General features: G+C 45.4%; 1 protein-coding gene across 4 annotated transcripts in view; it reads right to left on the reverse strand.

The window, feature by feature from the left end:
* Positions 1 to 19,191, reverse strand: part of SMOC2 (SPARC related modular calcium binding 2) — a 172,582-nt gene that overhangs the window by 101,629 nt on the left and 51,762 nt on the right. For all 4 annotated transcript variants that reach the window (XM_008513310.2, XM_008513478.2, XM_008513548.2 and 1 more), the window contains exons 3-4: positions 12,311 to 12,417; positions 11,033 to 11,132 (exon numbers count right to left, since the gene is read on the reverse strand). In XM_008513310.2, the coding sequence (XP_008511532.2) occupies positions 11,033 to 11,132; positions 12,311 to 12,417 (207 nt within the window). The remainder of the gene's footprint in view (positions 1 to 11,032; positions 11,133 to 12,310; positions 12,418 to 19,191) is intronic.

A 19,191-nucleotide genomic window follows, 5' to 3' on the forward strand; every position in this document is an offset into this window, starting at 1 on the left:
CAACGACCTGATGAAGGAAGCACCACCATTATGCCCATTTGACACATGGGGAAACTGAGACCAAGAGAGATACCTGTCTGGCCCCAGGTCACCTTGTTGGTAAGTGGCACAGCCAGGATCCCTGTCTGTGCTTTTAGCCCTCAGGGGAGTTCACTCAGTCTGGGAGATCAGGGCGGGCCCCTCTGAGGAAGGCGGAGGGCTGAAGAGGTCCTAGATGGAAAGGATGGCAGAGTGGATGGCAGAGCACAGGCCTATGGTGCAATGGAGCAGGGCATGTCCATGGGCACAGAGGATGCTGGGGTCCCTCCTCCTAGGCCCAGAAGTGTCCTCTGCAAACTCCCCATCTGTCATTCTATGCACATCCTCTGTTTATGAGGACATGCCTCCTCAGGCAGAGACCTTCTGATCATCTTGGCCTCTGCAGAGCTTTGTCTGCTGCCCGCGTGTGGAAGGCCCTAGATGACAGTCCAAACTCCTGAGTGTGGCCTGTGAAGGTTAATGACATGCTGACTAGTTCCAGGTGGCACTATTTGATTTCAGACCCTCTATCCGCTCCTAGCTGGGAACAGGCCCAGTAATGGAGAACAAAGGTGGAGATGGGCCGTGCGTGAAATGGTGCCGTAGGGGTGAGAGGGCCAGGAGCCGAGCCCCCTCCACCCCCTGCTCCCCCAGGATGGCAGGCGATGCTGGAGTCAGAGTTCTTGAAAACCAGCCAACCTCACGTCACTCTTCTTTCAAGGCCAGCCCTAGGAAGAGTCCTGGGGTCACCATACAGTTGAACCAATGTGCGCAATGGGAGCACTTGGGTTCGATTTTAATAAATCAATATGTCATTATGCCTACCCAGTTCCCCTCCCAGGGTTGTTGGGAGACCCAACACAGTTAACGTTTGTGTCAAAGTAGTTGAGAAAGCGGACAGTCCAGAGCGTAACATGGACCATCCACACGCCCTTCGGTCTGTCTGCAAAACGCTGCCAGTGCAGCCCCCCACGACGACGGTGTGCTGCCCCGGCCCCTCCCCAGCTGGACCCAAAGCTGGGAATGACATGTGTTCTTTCTAAGATCAGCACCTGGGTTGGATCAGTCTTAGTCTTCATTCAAACAAGCCAGGAAGTGCTTTCTGGCACCTGCTGATCTGACTCTAAACTAACTCCACCAGGACGCCTGCTAGGGATCAGCAGATGGTGTGGGACAGCTTTAGTGAATATCCTTCATGTATACAATACGTGACATTATATATCGGGCATAACAGAAAGAAGTGACACCTCACACTAGGTAAGTGATGGTTTCTATCCACTGTGACTTGAATGACCACAGATTTTGGGGAATACTGGCTTTAAAACAATCAGAGAAGGAAAAAGGAAGCCCTCTGCACGTCTAACCTCATGCCTCAGTCGCCATGAAAACAGGAAATAGAGACACTTCCTATAGACTTCCAGACCCTATGAGTGGTTGGAAGGACAAACTTCACAGACAATGAATGTTTCCTACCTGGAGGAAGCGACGCATCTCAAGAAGCTTCCTTGCAGGGGTCCTTGTGCCGCCTGGGACATGACATGGCTCTAAACGCTCCAGGCTCTGGGGACAGGCAGTCAGCCAATCTAACTAGGTTTTGCACAAGGTGGGCCCCTTGGAGCAGCTGGCAGCCCACACTACGTGGAGGGGCCTTTGTGTCTACACTGCAGCAATGCCTCCCCTCCCCTGAGGGCCCAGGATGAAGCCCCCTCTGGGCCTCCCTGCCACGTTGCCAGCAGGTCAGGAGGCTGTGGAATCTCCTGGAGAGACCGTGAGGTCCTTCCCCCTGAGGCTGACTCAGAAGCACATTCAGTTTCTCTGAGAAGCTCAAGTGGCCAGAGCATCTTCTGCACGTTCAAACTGCACCCAGGCAGCCCCAGAGGGGTCTCCCTGGAGGTCCAGGCGCAGCCCCCTGTGTCCCTGGAGCAGCCCGGGGGACGCCGGCCACCAGAGTGCCTGCAAGGAGTTGACCAGCTCCTTTGCCTTCTTACGATGAGCACAGCAAAGAATAGAACATTTTTTATGAGAACAGGCAGGCTATTTTCTTAAGGTGTGACCTGTGCTCCTTAAATGCAGTTGTCATCTAAGGAAGAGACCAGGGCTTGGCAGACATCAGCTGCCTCGTTGGCATGAGCTGAACCCCAACACCCACCAGCCGAGGAAGGTGAGGGAGCCGTTCGTGAACAGGGGCACGTCCTGCTGGACCTCTCTGAGCCTGCTGCCCCAGGGTTTCACTGGCTTTCGCAGAGAGGAACAAACTCCAACACAGCCAGACACAAAAAGAGCCTGTACTCTGCAGTCCTGTTCCCCCAAAACTGGGGGAAGACTGGTTGACCTGGCTTTGACCAGGTCCCTCCCTGAGCCATCCTCTGAGGCTGGCCACGCTCCTCCTAGGGACAATCTCCAGGGAAGGTGGGCAGAGCTGGGCAGGTAGTGAGACAGTCTTACCTACTGGGCAGCGAAAGCAGGATCAGCTGGAGTCGGTGCCCAGCACCCCTGTCCCTCTGGACAACTCTGAGCCGGATGGCCCAGGAGACCAGCAGTGGTCGCTCTGTGCTGGATGAGCCCACTCAGCTATAGCCATGCTGGTCAGTGGACGGTGGGTAGCTGTAGGCTGGGGCGAGGTGGAAATGCCCATGTGCCTGCAGTGCCAATGGCCGGGGCTCTCAGGGCAGGCCCCCTCAAGACTGCCCATCCGCCCAGTCCCAGGAGGGCCTCAGGGCTGAGACCTGCTGAGACCTGGGTGCCCCCACGGTGAGCTTAGGCTGTGGGCCACATGGAACCCCTGCAACCGCACCCTGATTTTTCACCAGCCAGGCATGTCCCCAAAGCACAGCTCCCTCCATCAGATGCCCGAGGGACTCGGACCAAATACTCTTATTCCTGTCAGGCAGGGTCGAGCCAGTGTGACCAAGATGTGACCCCAGCAGGACATTCCAGTCACGTGGAGGAGAGACCGGGCCAAGCACTGTGTCCCTCACCCCAGGACAGTCAGACGCGATGTGGCGCTCACACAGGCGAGGGCAGCCAGCCAGCAATGGACACAGGAGTCACTGAGGGGAGGGAGGCTCCACCACATCCAGAGGTCCTCAGAGCAGCCCCTCCCAGGAGCATCAGCATCACCTGGAAACTTGTCCAAAATGAGGCCTCTGGCCTTGCTGCAGGCCCATTAAATCAGAAATTCCCGGGCGGGGGTGGCCAGGAATCTGTGTTACCAAGTCCCTTTGCAGACTGAAATTTGGAACCAGGGATCTGAACAAGATGTCTTGGCCCTGGGCTCTCCGGGGTTATTATTATTATGAATATATATCACTTTTTTTTGTCGTTACATATTAACGAGTCCAAGTCTAGTCTCTCTGTCCAGCTGCTACAGGCTCCCTCTTGCCATCATCACCTCTCGGACAGTGCACTGTCTCCTGTTTTGCTATTTTATTTTTCTGTGGATGGAGAAACCAAAGAAAATCGACTTGTTTCCCCCCAGTGAGCTCTGTGAGCTCGTGGAGCTAAATCTGTTCCGATGGAAGGAGAGAGGGGCTGTCGCTTTGGGTTTACTGTGGGCCTTTCTTCTTATCTAGTGATTCTGGCTTCAAATAGTTGGGATTCCTGGCAAGACGAGCATCAGATAAAAGGAATGTTCTGAATTTATTAATTGCTGAGTTGAGCAGGCTGATTGTCCCAAATCTAAGAATTTCCTTCTCTAAAATGATAAAGGAAGGAATCTGTAAATCACAAACTTTCTTTTACAAAAATTGAGAGATTATCCCTGAATTAACCTTCCATTAGCATCCACTTTACTGTTGTTGTTTTCGACACTTCCGTTTTCTACTTTAATGTCTAAATTTTACGTCCTTCCATGGCAGGAGAAGATAAAAAATGCAGCTGTATCTTTCTTGCAAAAGAGTCATTTGACTTTTTGATAGTATCATAAATCTTCTCAATCTTTGACTATTATAGTTTCACATAAAAAAAGGATGCTGTAAAAAGAAGTACTATTTGTTTAAAAAAAAATGAAAGAAGATATGTCTACTTGTTTTTATGTGCATAGAATGTCTCTGGAAGAACACACCCATTATTCTTTAAATGGGGTTATATAAACTGAGGCCATTTACTTCTAAAAGACCACTTAACTTCTTTTATACTACTACTAAATATTAGAAAATGTGAGAGAAAAACCATCTGTGGCCTAGGTATGAAAAAGTATAATGTATAGAGTTCTCTTTTAAAGTAATGACTTTAAAATTTTATGACAAATTAGTCACCAAATTAAATGTACAGTAAAGTACAATAGAGATGATAGTAATAAAAACGTAAGAAGCAGATACTGGAAAAGTAATTTTTTCCTGAAGGGAAGAATGATAACACCAAAATATTGTCCATTGGTTCGTTGAATAATTCAAAAACAAGTCTGAATTAAAAAGGAAAAGAAAAACAGAAAGAAAGCTGGCTGGATGGGGCTCTAGGCCCAGAAGTTGCCCACTGCCATCGTCCAGCCAAGGGTCAAGGCCCCTCTGAGTCCACATAAGAGATTCTGATTCCTGGCTTGGGCTGGTCAGAATGGGATCACTCAGAGGGCCTCAGACTGACTGTCAAACAGGCTATGAAGACGTTTTTAGCATCATAACCACACCCTGAGGTCTTTTCCTTGAATATTTGACTCCACTTTTTAAAAAAATTTTCAGTATCCTTCAATACCTTCAGAAATTTCCAGAATCTGGAACTTTCATTGGAAACTTTACATATCCTGCATTGGCTGTATCAAATTAGTATGTTATCTCATGATGGATGGAAAATGAATTTCCTCAATACTTCAAAAGTTGTCACAAAAGTCTGTGTTATAGGGTAATACAATTTATATTTTTCTCTGAAAAATTCACTTTGTTAGTGAAGTCTACACTGAAGCTTGGAGCCCAAGTTAGCATCCGTCACCGGTTTCGCACCATCTCAAGTGTGGGCTCGGTTTTCAGTGCACCCTCTACTCCTTGTTAAAGTTTCAGTTTTTATCTTTCCTTGCTGATACCTACTGCAATATTTTATTTTAATAACTATCATTTTTCAGAAAGAGAATTGGTAAGCCTAAAGAAAAAGCTACTTAAAGGGAGAGCAAGAATGAGTTCCCTCTGCTCGGTAACCTTTCCAATTCAAGCAAAGCAACTTTGAACTTGCATTTTAATAATTTTTATAAAGAAATACTTCAGAGACCTCAGAAGCCAACCACGGCTGTGTTGTTGAGTTCAGTATTTGGGAATTCAATTGTTCTGGATGTTTCTTTCAAGTTCCTCAGCCACACAGGGACCTTAACTTAGCACCAGGGAAATTCATTAGTGAAAAATTAAAATATCACTTAGCTTCTCTTCAGAAAGTGAAATTTTCCAGAAATTATTAGGATAGTCATAGAAAAACGAAGTTCCGCCACTTCAAGTAGAAGTCAAAACTTTGGGCAGAGTAGGAGAATGTAAGGATCATAGTTAAATTAATGTAAATAATATGTTGAAAGTTTGTTCAATCTAATCCAAGATCCTCTGTCATTTATATCTGGGCCTCCCAAAATCCAGATTTAGAAGTTGCTCAGATAAGCAATCAGAAGGCCTATGAGCAGAATAAACTCCTGGAAACAGCCAAGGACTTACTCTCTCCTGTCACAGGGAATACACAGCCTTTAAAAGTTAAAATCAAAGAATAGATAATACTTGGTGTCATAAAAATTGCCAGGAAATAAACAAGGACAAAGAGATGACTTTCCTTCCTACACTGTGAGAAAGGACCCCTGAAACATGTGACACGGCTAGGTCATGTTGACCAAGGAGATTTCTATTCCTTCCCCATGAAACATCACCCTGTGACTGACCTTGGTTTCAAGGGCTGGGTGGGCGTGGGCGGAATCTCCAGCCGGCATCAGTGGCCGAGGCTGCGGGACGTTTCTCCTCCTCTTTCTGTAACTCGACGTCTGTAGCTTACTTCAAACACATACCTCAAAGTGAGCTGCATACGAAGACTCTTTGGATATTGTAATATTCAGAATTCTTGCCTGTAGGTTCAGCTTCCAATGTCTGAAGCTGCTTTGTACTCATGCCAGGAATCAGCTCTTGGCGAGGGTGCATGGTTACAGAGCGAGATGAGATTAACCCCCCTGAAGCTATTTCCACACAACAGAGAAGAGGCTGGCGGCAAAAACCCTCCCTGGGGAAGAAAACGACCTTTGTTTCCAAGCTCTACTGGAGACCCCAGCAATGTTAGTCTTTAAATCTTAAAAAAAAAAAAAAAAGAAGAAGAAGAAAAAGAGAAAAATTCCTGCAGAATAAATGGAGATCAGCTGTGTGGGGACAGAGACAGGTGGACCTGCCCCTCACCAGCGTGAACGGCGCAGAGATGCTCGGTGGGCTGCCGGTCACATCCTTTATCTTCCTTGAGCATCTCTGCTGCAAGAGAAGACCCGGAGCGGAAAACCGTGTGCAGATCGAAGGGGTCCAAATCAACAGGGCTGGGAGGGTCTGAATCTCCAGGTCATGAGCAAGAAAATTCAGCTCTGGGGCAGGGCAAGGCATGAAGAGCATCCAGATATAGCTCAAGAGCAGCTTTTGGTCCTAAAGCCCTGTCAAGGCAATATCCTGCTTGCCATCAACACTTTCCCTCTCCCCCAGAAGGGGGAAATCTCTCCGCCGTCCTTGCTCACTTCCGTGGACGTTCTCCATGAGTACTGGACGAACTGGACTCGCGTTCCATCATTTACCAAAACAGAGGGCTGAACTACGTTCTTAGGGGTCTCGCCACATTTAAATAATTCAAACACTAGAGGCCAGGGATGAGCAGAGGCTGACGGGGGCCAGATTTGACACCCCCAAACTTTCCCTTCCTCAGTGTTCTCTCTGCTTCCAGCTTGGGCTCCACTCTTGGAGTCACGAGTCGCCATGGCTGAAAGGAAAGACAGGGCAGATCATCGCTCATTGTGGAAATCTGTGCCAGTTAGTCCTCAGGTCCCAACTGGCAGTTGTCAAGGAAGCACGTGGATATGATCAGAGCTTCTTAAAGTAGATGGCGGTCTTCAGATTCACAAGGAGTTAGGCAGCTGGTGGGGAGCAGCTCATAGCTTCTCGCCCTCTGAGCACCTTGCTAGGGTCCGGACAAAATTGCCACGCGGTCATGTGGTTGTGGATCTCAGGGCCAGGAGTTACACATATTCTAACTTGATTCTTGTAAATAAGGAATTCAAGGCCCACATATTTCCATTACGGTATTTGGCGGAAAATGTGGACAATGGAGACGAAGCTATAAATTTAAATCCTGGCTCTGTCACTTACAAGCACAGAAGCAATGGGTCAAGTTCTTCCCTGTAAAATAGAAGGTAATACCACCTCCAACCCAGGCTGCTGTGACACCTGACATACGGCGGGCCACCGTCATCCGCTCTTACACATGGCCACCAGGCCTGCTCTCGCCACTCCTCCAGAGCACAGCTGATGGTAAACTTTAATGTGGGTCTTCCTCAACTCCGCACTTGCGTCTCTTCCACCCCGTCCCTCCCTTACAGCCAAGGCTTGCCTCCTTCACTCATCTCCCCTCTGCCAGCCCCCACATATCAGCCCCTTCCCTCTATCCGAATCCTCAGGGAAGGATGTCAGATAAAGTGTAACCGTAGGAGAGTCAAGTCAGTGTGTCACTTCCGCCAAGAGCATAAACACGAATGTACAGCACCATGAATGATCAAACAGAGACCCAGGAAACAGCTTCCAGGTCAGAGAAGGAGACCCCACGCCCATTCTCCTTTCCAGTCACAAAACTCTCCCTCCCTCCAGGTACCCACTGTCCTGATTGCACGATCCTCCCTTCCTCCCTTCCTCGTTTGTCCTGTGACTTACCACCTAAGGATGCTTCTCCAAGTGCGAGAGTTGAGTTTTGTCTATCCTTGAATTTTAAACGGACTAGCGCACTCTCTGCTTGAGTCCTTTCTCTCAGGACCATGTTGGAGCCATATGTCACTGAGGGCAGCAGCTTTTGCATTTTCCTTGCTGTTTAGTATTCTATAGTATGAACCAAGTAAACCGCACGTTCTACCCAGGCAGATACCATAGCCATCGATTCCTCTCCAGGATTCAGTTGTTACTATGAATGCTGCTATGAACAGTCCTGCACACGTCTCCTGCTACAAAAGCGAGTGCCTTTCTCCAGAGTCCATTCCGGCAGTGGAAGAGCTGGGTCCGTTACCTCCACGCAAAGAGGAAGGCGATTTTGCACAAGGTGGCACCGGTTCACGCTGGCACCAGCAGCCCAACGAGTCTGTTTCAAGTCCTCACCAGCACATCACAGATCAGGCTTTTCCACTGCTGCAAATCCAGTGGGTGAAGGGGGAAGCTCACTGTGGTGTTAATTTGCATTGTCCTGGTACTAAGGAGTCTATGCAAATTATCCTATGTTCTCTGGTCGTTAGGATTTTCTCATTTATAAAATGCTGCCTGCTCAAGATTTTTCTGCTAGATTGTGTCATATCTTATTTTTCTTATTGATTAATGGGAATTTGGGTGTTTTGTATTAACAGCTAAAAAATACATAATCGTAAAATAAAGGAAGCCTCCTCTTTTGAAAGTCTTTCTGGGAAAAGCGAGAAGGTGGAAGGATTCAAAGGCAGGGCTTCTCCACTCCATGGAAATCGGGCCGATACACGGATGTCTGTTTCCCTCCCCATGTGGCCTGCTTCACGTTGCGTTTGCATGTGTCCATAATAAACACACACACACATAAGTGACAGCTAGTGTTTGTGGCTACCTTTTAAATCTTTTTCTGATTTTGAAGTTTTTGTAGTGTGTACTTCTAAGGTAAGCTTGGTGTGAACTCCAGGGCAAAAGATAATGGTTGAACACTGGAGTTCACCCAATTTTAAATAAACTGGATGGAAATTACAGATAGCGGATAATGCATAGCAGCCATCATCTGTAAGAGGATGTATGTGGAGACTGTGCTCCCTGAGTATTTGCAGATGAAAAGTGGGGCCAATCGTGACCCATGTTATTAATCTCAGTCTCATGCAAAGTGATGCCTTACTGCTCTGCTTCTCTGCATTATTTGTGAGGTTGTGTCAACATCTGGGAAAAAATTGCATTCCACTGCAGTTTATCAGAAACTCTTCATGCATGTGTGAGCATGTGAAGTCGACCGCCCCAAACTCTTTCTTAAATTTCAAAATCCTCTCAACAATTCACCACAATTCTACGAAGTTTCCAAAAGTGTTCTTAGCACAGGCGTCTGCTCTCCCACACCCACATTTTTTGCAGAATAAAAAGCCCGAACACAGCTGGGGATGAACAGAATCTTCCCATAACTCCATGGGGGTTACGGGCTATATTAGTGGTACCAACAGGTGTGAGATGACACTGGCCAAGTCAACATCGAGGTCACAGCCACAAAACCATGCCACAAAATGAAAATGAACCCACATTTACAGAGAGCACAGTCTTGGAGGAGAGCCTGCTCCATCTACACTGCAACATTTAATCTGAAACACTTTCCCTCCTTCTCGCTGGCATTGTCCACACAATCAGCACCAGACTTTACAGCAAAAGGACAGAATACTCTTTCTTCCATAAGCCATCACTTGGACCAAAAATCCACATGTGCAGTGAACAAAATGGCGTATTTCTATACAGTAAAACGTTACTGCTGCCTGGTTGGAAAAATAATGTGAGTGAACAGCACAGAGGTTTGATTCCAAAAACGAAGCATTATTTGGAGACGGTAAGAAATACAGCCAATTTCGCTCATGGTTTTCTAAGAAAGTTCTTTTGGGCGACAGTTAATTTTTCAAACATTGTCACTAAAATCGGGAAACAGATGCCCCCGTTTTCTCCTTTGTAAAATAAAGCCTGACTCAAAATGCTGACATGCAGAAGAAGTAAAGTCAGTCCGTCAAAGTAGCCTTCAGAGAGAGGGACCCACGCACAGGCCAACTTAATATATTAATTTTTTCTTTCATTTCATTTTCTTTCATGAGCTTGTAAAAGAATTATTAGGTGAAAATGATGGCTCACTAAAAATATTTTTCAGCCATTTTTAGGTCCTGGATGACCAAATAGTTTTTAAAAATAAATGTATTTTAATTCCACGTTATGCACACCCATTGGCTTTTAACTGATGACCAGTCCCTTGAAATATTAGGTTTCATGTTACTGTTAATTACGGATGGCATCATTCGCCAACAGTTACAAGTTCTGACTTGTGCCTTGGCTCCTGGTACAAATGTCTGAATCATGAACAGAGTTTCTAATTACAAAATGACTGCCCCCTAAATAGGAATAAGTCTGAAAGTAAACTCTAAGTGCCAATGTTTCAGTATTTTACAAAAAAGATCAGGAAGATGCTTTTAATGCTTAATTATTGTTGTGCTTATGTTTTGCCTGTTTTAGCAAATCTAACCTGGGAATTTTGATGTACGATCATCATATTTCTTCATCGATGGTCTGAGAGGGCTCCCCAACCAATTAATTAAGCATACATGGCAGACCATTTTCAAATAAAAATGATCTGAATCATTTATAACATTTTTGGTAAAATATTAATGGAAAAGAGACTATTTTATAGATTATTCTCCTGCCAATATTACTACCTTCCATACATCAAGTCCTCTTATGAGTAATAAAATAACACTAACACACCATCTGGACATGGAACCATGAAGAATGACCCACTTTTTCTTTGCAAACATACACAAACAAAACCAGAAATTTTCGCTTTTTTTGGCCAAAGAAAACATTCAGTCATTTCTACTACTGACTACAGTCCTTGTGGTGATTTCTGAAAATTAAGAATCGCCATAGCCTGCCATGGTTCAGACCTAGCTAAGCTGTCTTAAAAAACAAAGGTTTCAGAACATTTCAGTCTTGGTCCAGTGACACAAACCCATTGTCACCATTCCTCACAATGCGACCTAAACTGAATTTCTTTTGAGTTATGAGCAAACATAGGTGAGAAGATCAGAAAAACAGCCAACTAAAGTCAGGAAGGTCCACGCCATAAATTAGGTCAGACCTACCGGGACACCGGGGTGTCTTGTGGGCCACGGCTGTGCCACTGATGGGCCTCCCGTTGGGCGTCACACACCAACAGTATCCGGTGTAGCTGTGACACTGGACCTGAGGAAACGACAGACAGGGGTCACCAGGTGCAGCGCCTCGCTGTTGACAAAGTCCACTCTGCCTTCCACAGCATCGTTTCCAGCAAAGGTCTTAAGATGCCCAGTGCTTCCTAAGTCGCTACCCTGAACACTCAGTGAAAGAAAGTGTGATAACCTGGAACACGAGAGTTTAGCGATAAAAGCCACCCGAGGCACTCTTACTGAATGCTAGTGTGGGCTGGCACCTTAACCGTTGAGTGTCTAGTCTTTGCTACCTTGGAGATGGAGCCCAAGCCCTCATCTTACAAATGGGGAAACTGAGGCCCCAAGGAGTCGAGAGACTTGTTCAGTGTCTCCCAGTTGGTCCAGGCAGAATCGAGGCAAACAGGTTGGCATCTGGCTGCTGGTGAGACGCTCTTTCCATCTCACCCCCTGGGTCACCCCAGTGTCTATCCTGCCACCAGCTCCCTCCACACCAACTAGTCAGAGTGGACGTTTCCTGCAGCTCCAACCTCTCTGCATTTCTCTCTCTTTCCTCAGTCTTTCACAGGTCAAATGATTGTTGTAAAAATACAGAAAATTCACATTGTTGTTGGATGGTTTATAGCAGATCTTGTTTTGTTTTTCTATGAAAAGCTATGATAGTTAGCATTGTATTTCAGGAAACTTTTTCCTTAATGAGGGATAATTGTATTGACCGTAATAATATTGACACACTCAACATAGAGAATTGGGTTATTTATTTGACGTTGTTGGTCAAAGGAAAGTCAGAAACTTGAGGTGTCTCAGCATCTCATGTCTGAACCCCGGGAGCTCCCTGCTGGCGCTAACGCTCTATGACTTTCAGTGTGTGCTCCACTATAATCAAAATTAAACTAAAATTAGATTCTCAGCAATGAGCCAGGTTAGCACGGTCCAATTCATCTCACTGAGGAAGCTGTCCCATGCCAACCCACACGGTAACAAAGGTAAACAGCATAGCAATGACATAAATACCTGCCCCAAGGAAGGAGTGAATAAATTCACTTACACCCCTATTTATGAACCTGAGCTTTGCTAGGAATCAACTTCTAAAATGTAAAGAATGATTTTTCCCATGAACACCCCTTTTGTCTCCTCCTGGATCAAGCTTTGCCATCCTCGTTGGCGCCTCCCCCGATCGCCCGGGTGCAGAGGCTCCCAGACTGAGTTTGTAACCTGACTGTAGGTGCCGTCATCCTTGCATTCCGGAATGAACACTTGCTGGAACTCCTTCCGGGCCTGCTCCTGGGTGTACTTCCTCTCGGCCACACACCTGGACACGTCTGCAGGAAAGAACAGGGCAGAGGTACCAGTTATGCAATGGGAAGATGCAAATGCATGAGTCACAAGGAGCACAGAGGCTGAAGAGGCTGGAGGGGCTCCTCTGGCAGAAGGCCAGACCTCGGGCTTCCCATTGCATCCCAACCCCAGGAAAGGCTTGTGTGGTAAGCAGAGGGAGGATCTTCTCTACACTTAACGAGCAGGGAAGCTCAGGCTCAGAAAGGGTTACTGGGCTTATCCTGGTGAAACACACAGACTTCATGGAAATGAAGACACACCAGCTGTAATCCAGCCAGTACAGACAGACTGTCTTCTGGTCCAAGGACGTCCATCTGAGCACACCGGGTCCAGTCCACATGCCAAGTGGGGGCTGGGTCTAGAAGCCACGGTTAAAATCAGACCAAACACTGTGGCCCAGAGGGAGGGAGCACTGGGGCACCTCAGAGGGCATGTGACATTCTGGCCCACCGCTGGGGGCCCCGGGGACCTGTCCAATCTGAAGACCATGGCACCCTCTTTTCTCTGTATCTTTATTCCCTATGATCTCAGAGTGATACTAAACTCCCGCGTCTTCCAACTTCAAATAGAGAGTCTGACAATAAATCAGATAAAAAGGATCAAATATCCTTAGCCCTCCTCCCATTCTGTCCCAAATTTTCAAATATTCATGTTCAAATTAGTACAGGAGGATAATTCCATATAAGGCATGATGTCCCTCCTGCTCCTGAGGAAGATATCCTGTGAGACTCAATAGACTAGTAAAAAAGTAAAAAGTCTAAAAACACTCAGGCATATCTCATCTCCCTCTGGATGGCAGGAATTAATTGATGCAGAACTAAACCCAGTCATCAAGATGCGTGTGTACCAGGAGCACAGCAATGACCTGCAAGGATGCAACGCGCCCCTGGAGGTGTGGCTAACCTTCCTCATCCTCTCCCTGCGCAATCCCGCTGGACCATGAGATTGGGGAACCAGAAAGGATATGCATACCTGATGCTCGTTTCAGACTTCCAGGAAAAGGAGTGAAATGTATGAGACGACCATTAACAAGGGCCTATCTTTTCGTGACCCCAGGCTCACCGAACACACTCTAAGGAGTCTGGCAACCACCATTCGAGAAGAATGCCAGAAAGTCTGCCACCCCGGGCCTCACGCCCTAGGACACCACCGCAAGGACGTGTTTCATTTCTTTGGCCCATCCTCCGACGTAGGTCGTTGGAATTTTAAAACTTGAAAAAAATGGCTTTCCCCATTTTTCTTAAGTGTTTCCAGATTGAAATAACAAGTTGTCTAGATCTTAAACGCTCTCTGAACTCTGAGAGATACTCCTTCAAACGTGTCCACTGCCCAGCGTCGTTAGATGGTGACTTTTTGATTGCCTGGTAGTGAAAGCTGCTGGCTGGGACAAAATGCCATCTGGGCACCCACTCCAGGACACTGGGCCACTGGCGATAGCTCTGGTGGTGTCGTGGTGCTGAATGTGGACTCTGCCACTGGAAATCCGAACAGGGACTTCTGTGCAGCCATGGGCGGTAGACTGGATCCTGTGTAGGACCTGTGCATTGGAGGAAACTCTCTGATCCAGGCTCCGTGCCTCACGTCTTGATCTACGTGTTGGCCTGGCCAGCCAGCGCTCAGCCACATGTGGTTTTAATGCAATCTGTGTTTTAGCGGAGGAGAAATCACTGCTTTGCCGGACTTCTGTCCTCGTTTTTTTTAAGTCTAACCTGTGATTTGACTGTCTAAAAGGAAAAGTGACCTGGGTTCCAGCTTGCGAGGTCTCTGCTGGGGTACACATGGGGCTACAAATTATTTCTAGTATTTGAACAGTCGTAGAACATGCCAAAAAAGCATACCTTTTCCAGACAACTCATGGGCTTCTTTCCTGGCTTGGAGACCTTTGAAAGACTTGGAATTTGCCACTGGGCAGATGGTTCTCAAATTTGCAGCTCTTGAGTTCAATAGAACATTAAATTTCAAATTTATATCTGGCATGTTGCTGACTATTTAGTCCTAGGAAACAGTTAAGACTCTGCAGTCTGAAATGGCAGGGCTTGTGTCAACCATGCTTCAGAAATAAGCCTGTAAGCACTTTAAATAAAAGTGCTGTTCACCTCATACCACCTGCTTGTTACTCCTAAATCCAGATATTCCCAATCAGGTACCAGGTCTCCACTATTGAGGAGCACCTGAACAGGAGCCGACTAAGTCAAATCTATTGAAAGACACAGAAACATTAGGGAATTGCTCCCAAAATTAGCCCCATCTCTCTTGGGTGGTCTTTATTTCTTTCTTTATTTTATTGTGGTAAGAACACTTCTTAACATGAGATCTACCATCTTAGCACATTTTTGCATGCACAATACTCTATTGTTGACTATATGTGCTGTGTCACACAGCAGAGCGCTAGAATGGATGCATCTTGTACAGCTGAAACCCTGCCTGTGTCCTTAACGTCACGTCGAACCGTTACACGGTTAATGAACACACACTGCGGCGAAGTTGCATGCCCCTCTTTATAGAAATCAAAATAGTAAGCACAGCCTCAAAATTATATTATTCCCAAATTTCCAACTTTTCCATCACTTCTGAAACAACAGAAGAGAGAGGTTCAACACTCTCCCCGGGAAGCTGTATTTACAGGGGATAAATTTCTACCCTCGTTGTATTTTTACGCTTGACACTTCTTGTGGTTCCATTAAAAATTAAGCAGGTCCTTAATTCAGTGGTTTTGTTGAGACTTTATTCTGGACAGTTTAATTTTAACCGTTTGAAAATTAAATCCTCAAAACATGAGGGCAATAATGTTTTTCATTGTGGTACAACTAGACAAAACAGAAAAACCACCATTTTGCCTTGTAAAGTGTATAATTCAGTGGCATTCAGTACATCCACAATGTTGTGTAACCACCACTTCTATCTCATTCCAAAACATTCTCTTTACTCCAAAAGGTACCCTCGTGCCCAGTGAGATGCCACACCCATTTCCCCCCTCCTCCAAACCTGGCAACCACTGATCTGCGCTTTGTCCTCAAGGATTTGCCTATTTTGGACATTTCATATAAGTGGAATCATAAAATATGTGGTTTTTCGTGACTGGATTCTTTCAACCAGCATGTTTTCAAGGTTCATCCATGTTGTAGCGTGTGTTGGTGCTTCACTCCTTGTGATGGCCGAATCACGTTCCACTGTATGGATGGACCACAATGCGTTTATCCTTCCTTCTGTTGGTGGACATCTGGGTTGTTTCTACCTTCTGGCTGTTGTGAATAACGCTGCTATGGGCACTCATGTACAAGTTTTTGTTTGAGCTTCTGCTTCCAAAGTCTTTTGGATATACACCTCGGAGTAGAATTTCTGGGTCATGTGATAATTCTGTGCTTGACTTATAGAGAAACCACCAAACTGTTTTCCACAGCTTTCCAAGCTGAACCACTTTACAATCCTGCCAAAAGTGGACAAGGCTTCCATTTATTGCCATCCCCACCAATATTTATTTTCTGTCTTTTTCATTTGTAATTGTTATAGCCATCCCAGGGGATATGAGGTGTTATCTCAGAACTTTTTGGCTCGCAGAAATTTTTAAACTATGGTCAATTTTTACATCATAGGAAAATCCATCTTAACTGAAAATTATAAGAATAATCTTGTAATAAAATCAAATTGTTAATTTAATCTTCTAATAAAAGACTTTAATCACTTTTTACTAGACAAAAGAAAAACTCTGATGGAAATTTGGTTATATATTTTTAGAAACTTTTTGTTCATATCTGAAACAGCAGGGACTTTGTAAATAAAGAATTTCTTCATTGCACTTAGCAAGGCCTTGCTAACAACAGATTTTTAATAGAAAATTTTGATAAGCTGTTGGTTAATAATAATGAGTTTTGTAAGTAATTTACGCACCAATTTATTTACCTAGTTGTTAAGTGTTTTCTTTCAATGGCAAAGTAAAATAGATTCTTTTTCCAATGGGATCATAAAATTGTTTACACATCAAAAAGATACATTAGTCACAGAAACTATCAAAAGGCAATGCTTGCTATAAACTTGAAATAAACAACATTTTATAGTGGTTATTTCTTTTCCTTTTTTTTTTTGCTGAGGAAGTTTCACCCTGAGCTAACATCTATTGCCAGTCTTCCTCTTTTTGTATGTGGGCTGCCGGGACAGCACGGGTACCAGCGAGTGGTGTAGGTCCACACCCGGGAATCGAACCCAAGCCACCAAAGCAGATCGAGCTGAACTTAACCACTAGGCCACCAGGGCTGGCCCTGTAGTAATTATTACTAATGATGGTTTTCATTTAAACAGGAAGCCAATAATTTCCTACTTTGCTAAAATCACTTAAAACAGGCTTGAGCAATAATTGGAAGAGACAGCTTTCTGAACATTTTATGCAGAAATTTCGGAGAGCAGCAGTGGAAAGGAGCTGAGAAAGCTTGATCAGAACAAGGTCACGAAATGGTGATGTGGACAGGTGATCCTCCACTTGACAGACCATAAGCCTGGAGAATTCTTCTGCTGGGGACTCCTGTCCAACACACCACAGGATGAAATGGACATGCTAACTAGAAACAAGTGAATCCAGTTTTCATTTAACTCTTCCTTTGTCCGTCTTGCGAGATGCATTAGCTTACACAAGGAATGGTCATTCTATGCCACCCAACGGCTTCTTCTTGAGGCAGAAACTCTTGGGAATATGGAATCACTTTAGAGTCACATTTATATAACGTAGAACGAAAGGTTAGACTGGGTATTTTTCTGGTCGACAGACCCACTGGCTCTGCATCTGGAATGGCAGTTAAGTGGTTGTGATTTTGAGCGTGGTGGTGTCAACTCTCTGGGGTCCAGACAGTTTCCACTAGCGTATTCTCGTGGTCCAGCATGTGGCCTGGCGTTAGAACAGTCTGAGCTGGACGAGGGAACGCAACCAGGCCAAGGAAGTATGCTCTCCTGTGGGAGTGGCCACAGACACGGTAGCCCTGTGAGTGGCATGCCTTTTATTTTTATATTTATTGGCATCCAAAAGTCGTAATATTTTACCCACCCATAATTTTGAAGACTCTAAGAAAAATTAAGAATTCTATGCTGAAATGCTCTTTGGCATAAATAGGATATTCTTTCCCTTCTTAATATAGATGGGTGCACTGTGATAAAAGACCAGCAGGACCCCAAGTGAGGCACTCCACCTCCCGATCTGCAGCCGGCCAGCTAAGGCAGCCCTATGGCAAGTCTGTCAAAAGCATCCCTTGGCTATAACATTTTAGAGCTAGAAGAGAAAAGGACCTGGGTTTTCATTTTAAATAAGTATTATCATTTTAAATGCATAAAGTCAGAAACAAATTATAATAGGAAAACCCGGAATACGGAATTGGGGTTACCAAGTCATAAAGGAAAAAAATAAGAACAACTGTAAACTATTGCAAGAATATATTCAAGTATTCAGACAGCCTTTACAACATTTATCTAGGAAACGCCTGGTCATAACCGTCTCTCTGATAACTGAGAACCACTATTGTCAATACATCAGAATAGGTCACTGTGTGAGTGGTCACCAATCCTTGGTTATGAAGTTTGACTATCACCTTCTGGGGCAGAGACTGAGGCTGTGCTGTCGTTCTCCCCAGCTCTCCGGATGAACTAATGCTTTGAGACTATGGGCCTCGCTAAAACAAACAGAGAAAAGATGTTTTGTTTCACATAACATTCCAAAAATGTTCTCTCGTGTTTCTGATCAAGGCTTGAACCGGAGAGCCTCTCATTGTGTCTACTTTCATCTACAAAGAAGGACATTTCTAAACATCAGACCTATTAGAACACCATAAAAGAGTCAAGGTAAACATGATGTGGTTAGGGTTTATGCAGGGGACACACGCAGATATGGTTAAAAAGTCCTAGGACACCACCATGCTTAACGGTTATTGCAGATAACGTGTCTGCGGGAAGAAAGAAGTCTAACTTAGACAGGGCCTGGAGCAGAGCAAAGACCTGGCCTAAAAGACTCGACAGAAAAGAGAGAGAGAGACACACACATACATGCATGCACACACACACACATGCAACCACACACATGCACACACACATCCATGACTGTGTGCACACATATAAGCTTGCACGCACATGCATACACACATGCATACAGAGATACACATGCACATACATGCATGCACACACAGAGATACACATGCATGCATACATACACATATGTAAGCACATACTCAGAGATATACACATGACACACATACACACACACACACATACCAGAGCCTGCATAGACTTCTTTCATGGAAATACCTGTTTCATTGAAGAAAATGATAACAGGCTAACAACCGATTTATAGTCCCAGAACTACACTCTAGTGCTAGGTGCCACTTTTGTGGGTTCGCCGTGCCTCCAGGTAAAGCTGAACTGGAACACCTTGATTGTTCAGCTTTTCTCAAAGGCAACATCATGGGGAGCTTAAGGAAAATGACAAGCGATGGAGCTTCCAGCCTGTTTCTTGGCTCCTCAAGTATAAGCCAAGGCTTGTTAGGAGCATATTTTTATGATCAGAAAAATCTTCAAATAGAAAGAATTCTCAGTGTTCATCTGATCCCACTACTCTATTTTAGAGATGAGAAGACGGGCGCAGATGTGTGGCCCCCAGTCTGGTGGGTTCGAGAAACTGGCAGGTGCCTCCTGGTCTGGTCTGGCGCTCCTTGCACTGGTTCTGACATTCTTGAACTTGAGCGGGCATCACTCACCCGGAAGCTTGTCAAGCGCAGACCCTGGAC

The sequence above is a fragment of the Equus przewalskii genome, chromosome 32, assembly GCF_037783145.1.
Source record: "Equus przewalskii isolate Varuska chromosome 32, EquPr2, whole genome shotgun sequence".
NCBI classification, from domain to species: domain Eukaryota; kingdom Metazoa; phylum Chordata; class Mammalia; order Perissodactyla; family Equidae; genus Equus; species Equus przewalskii.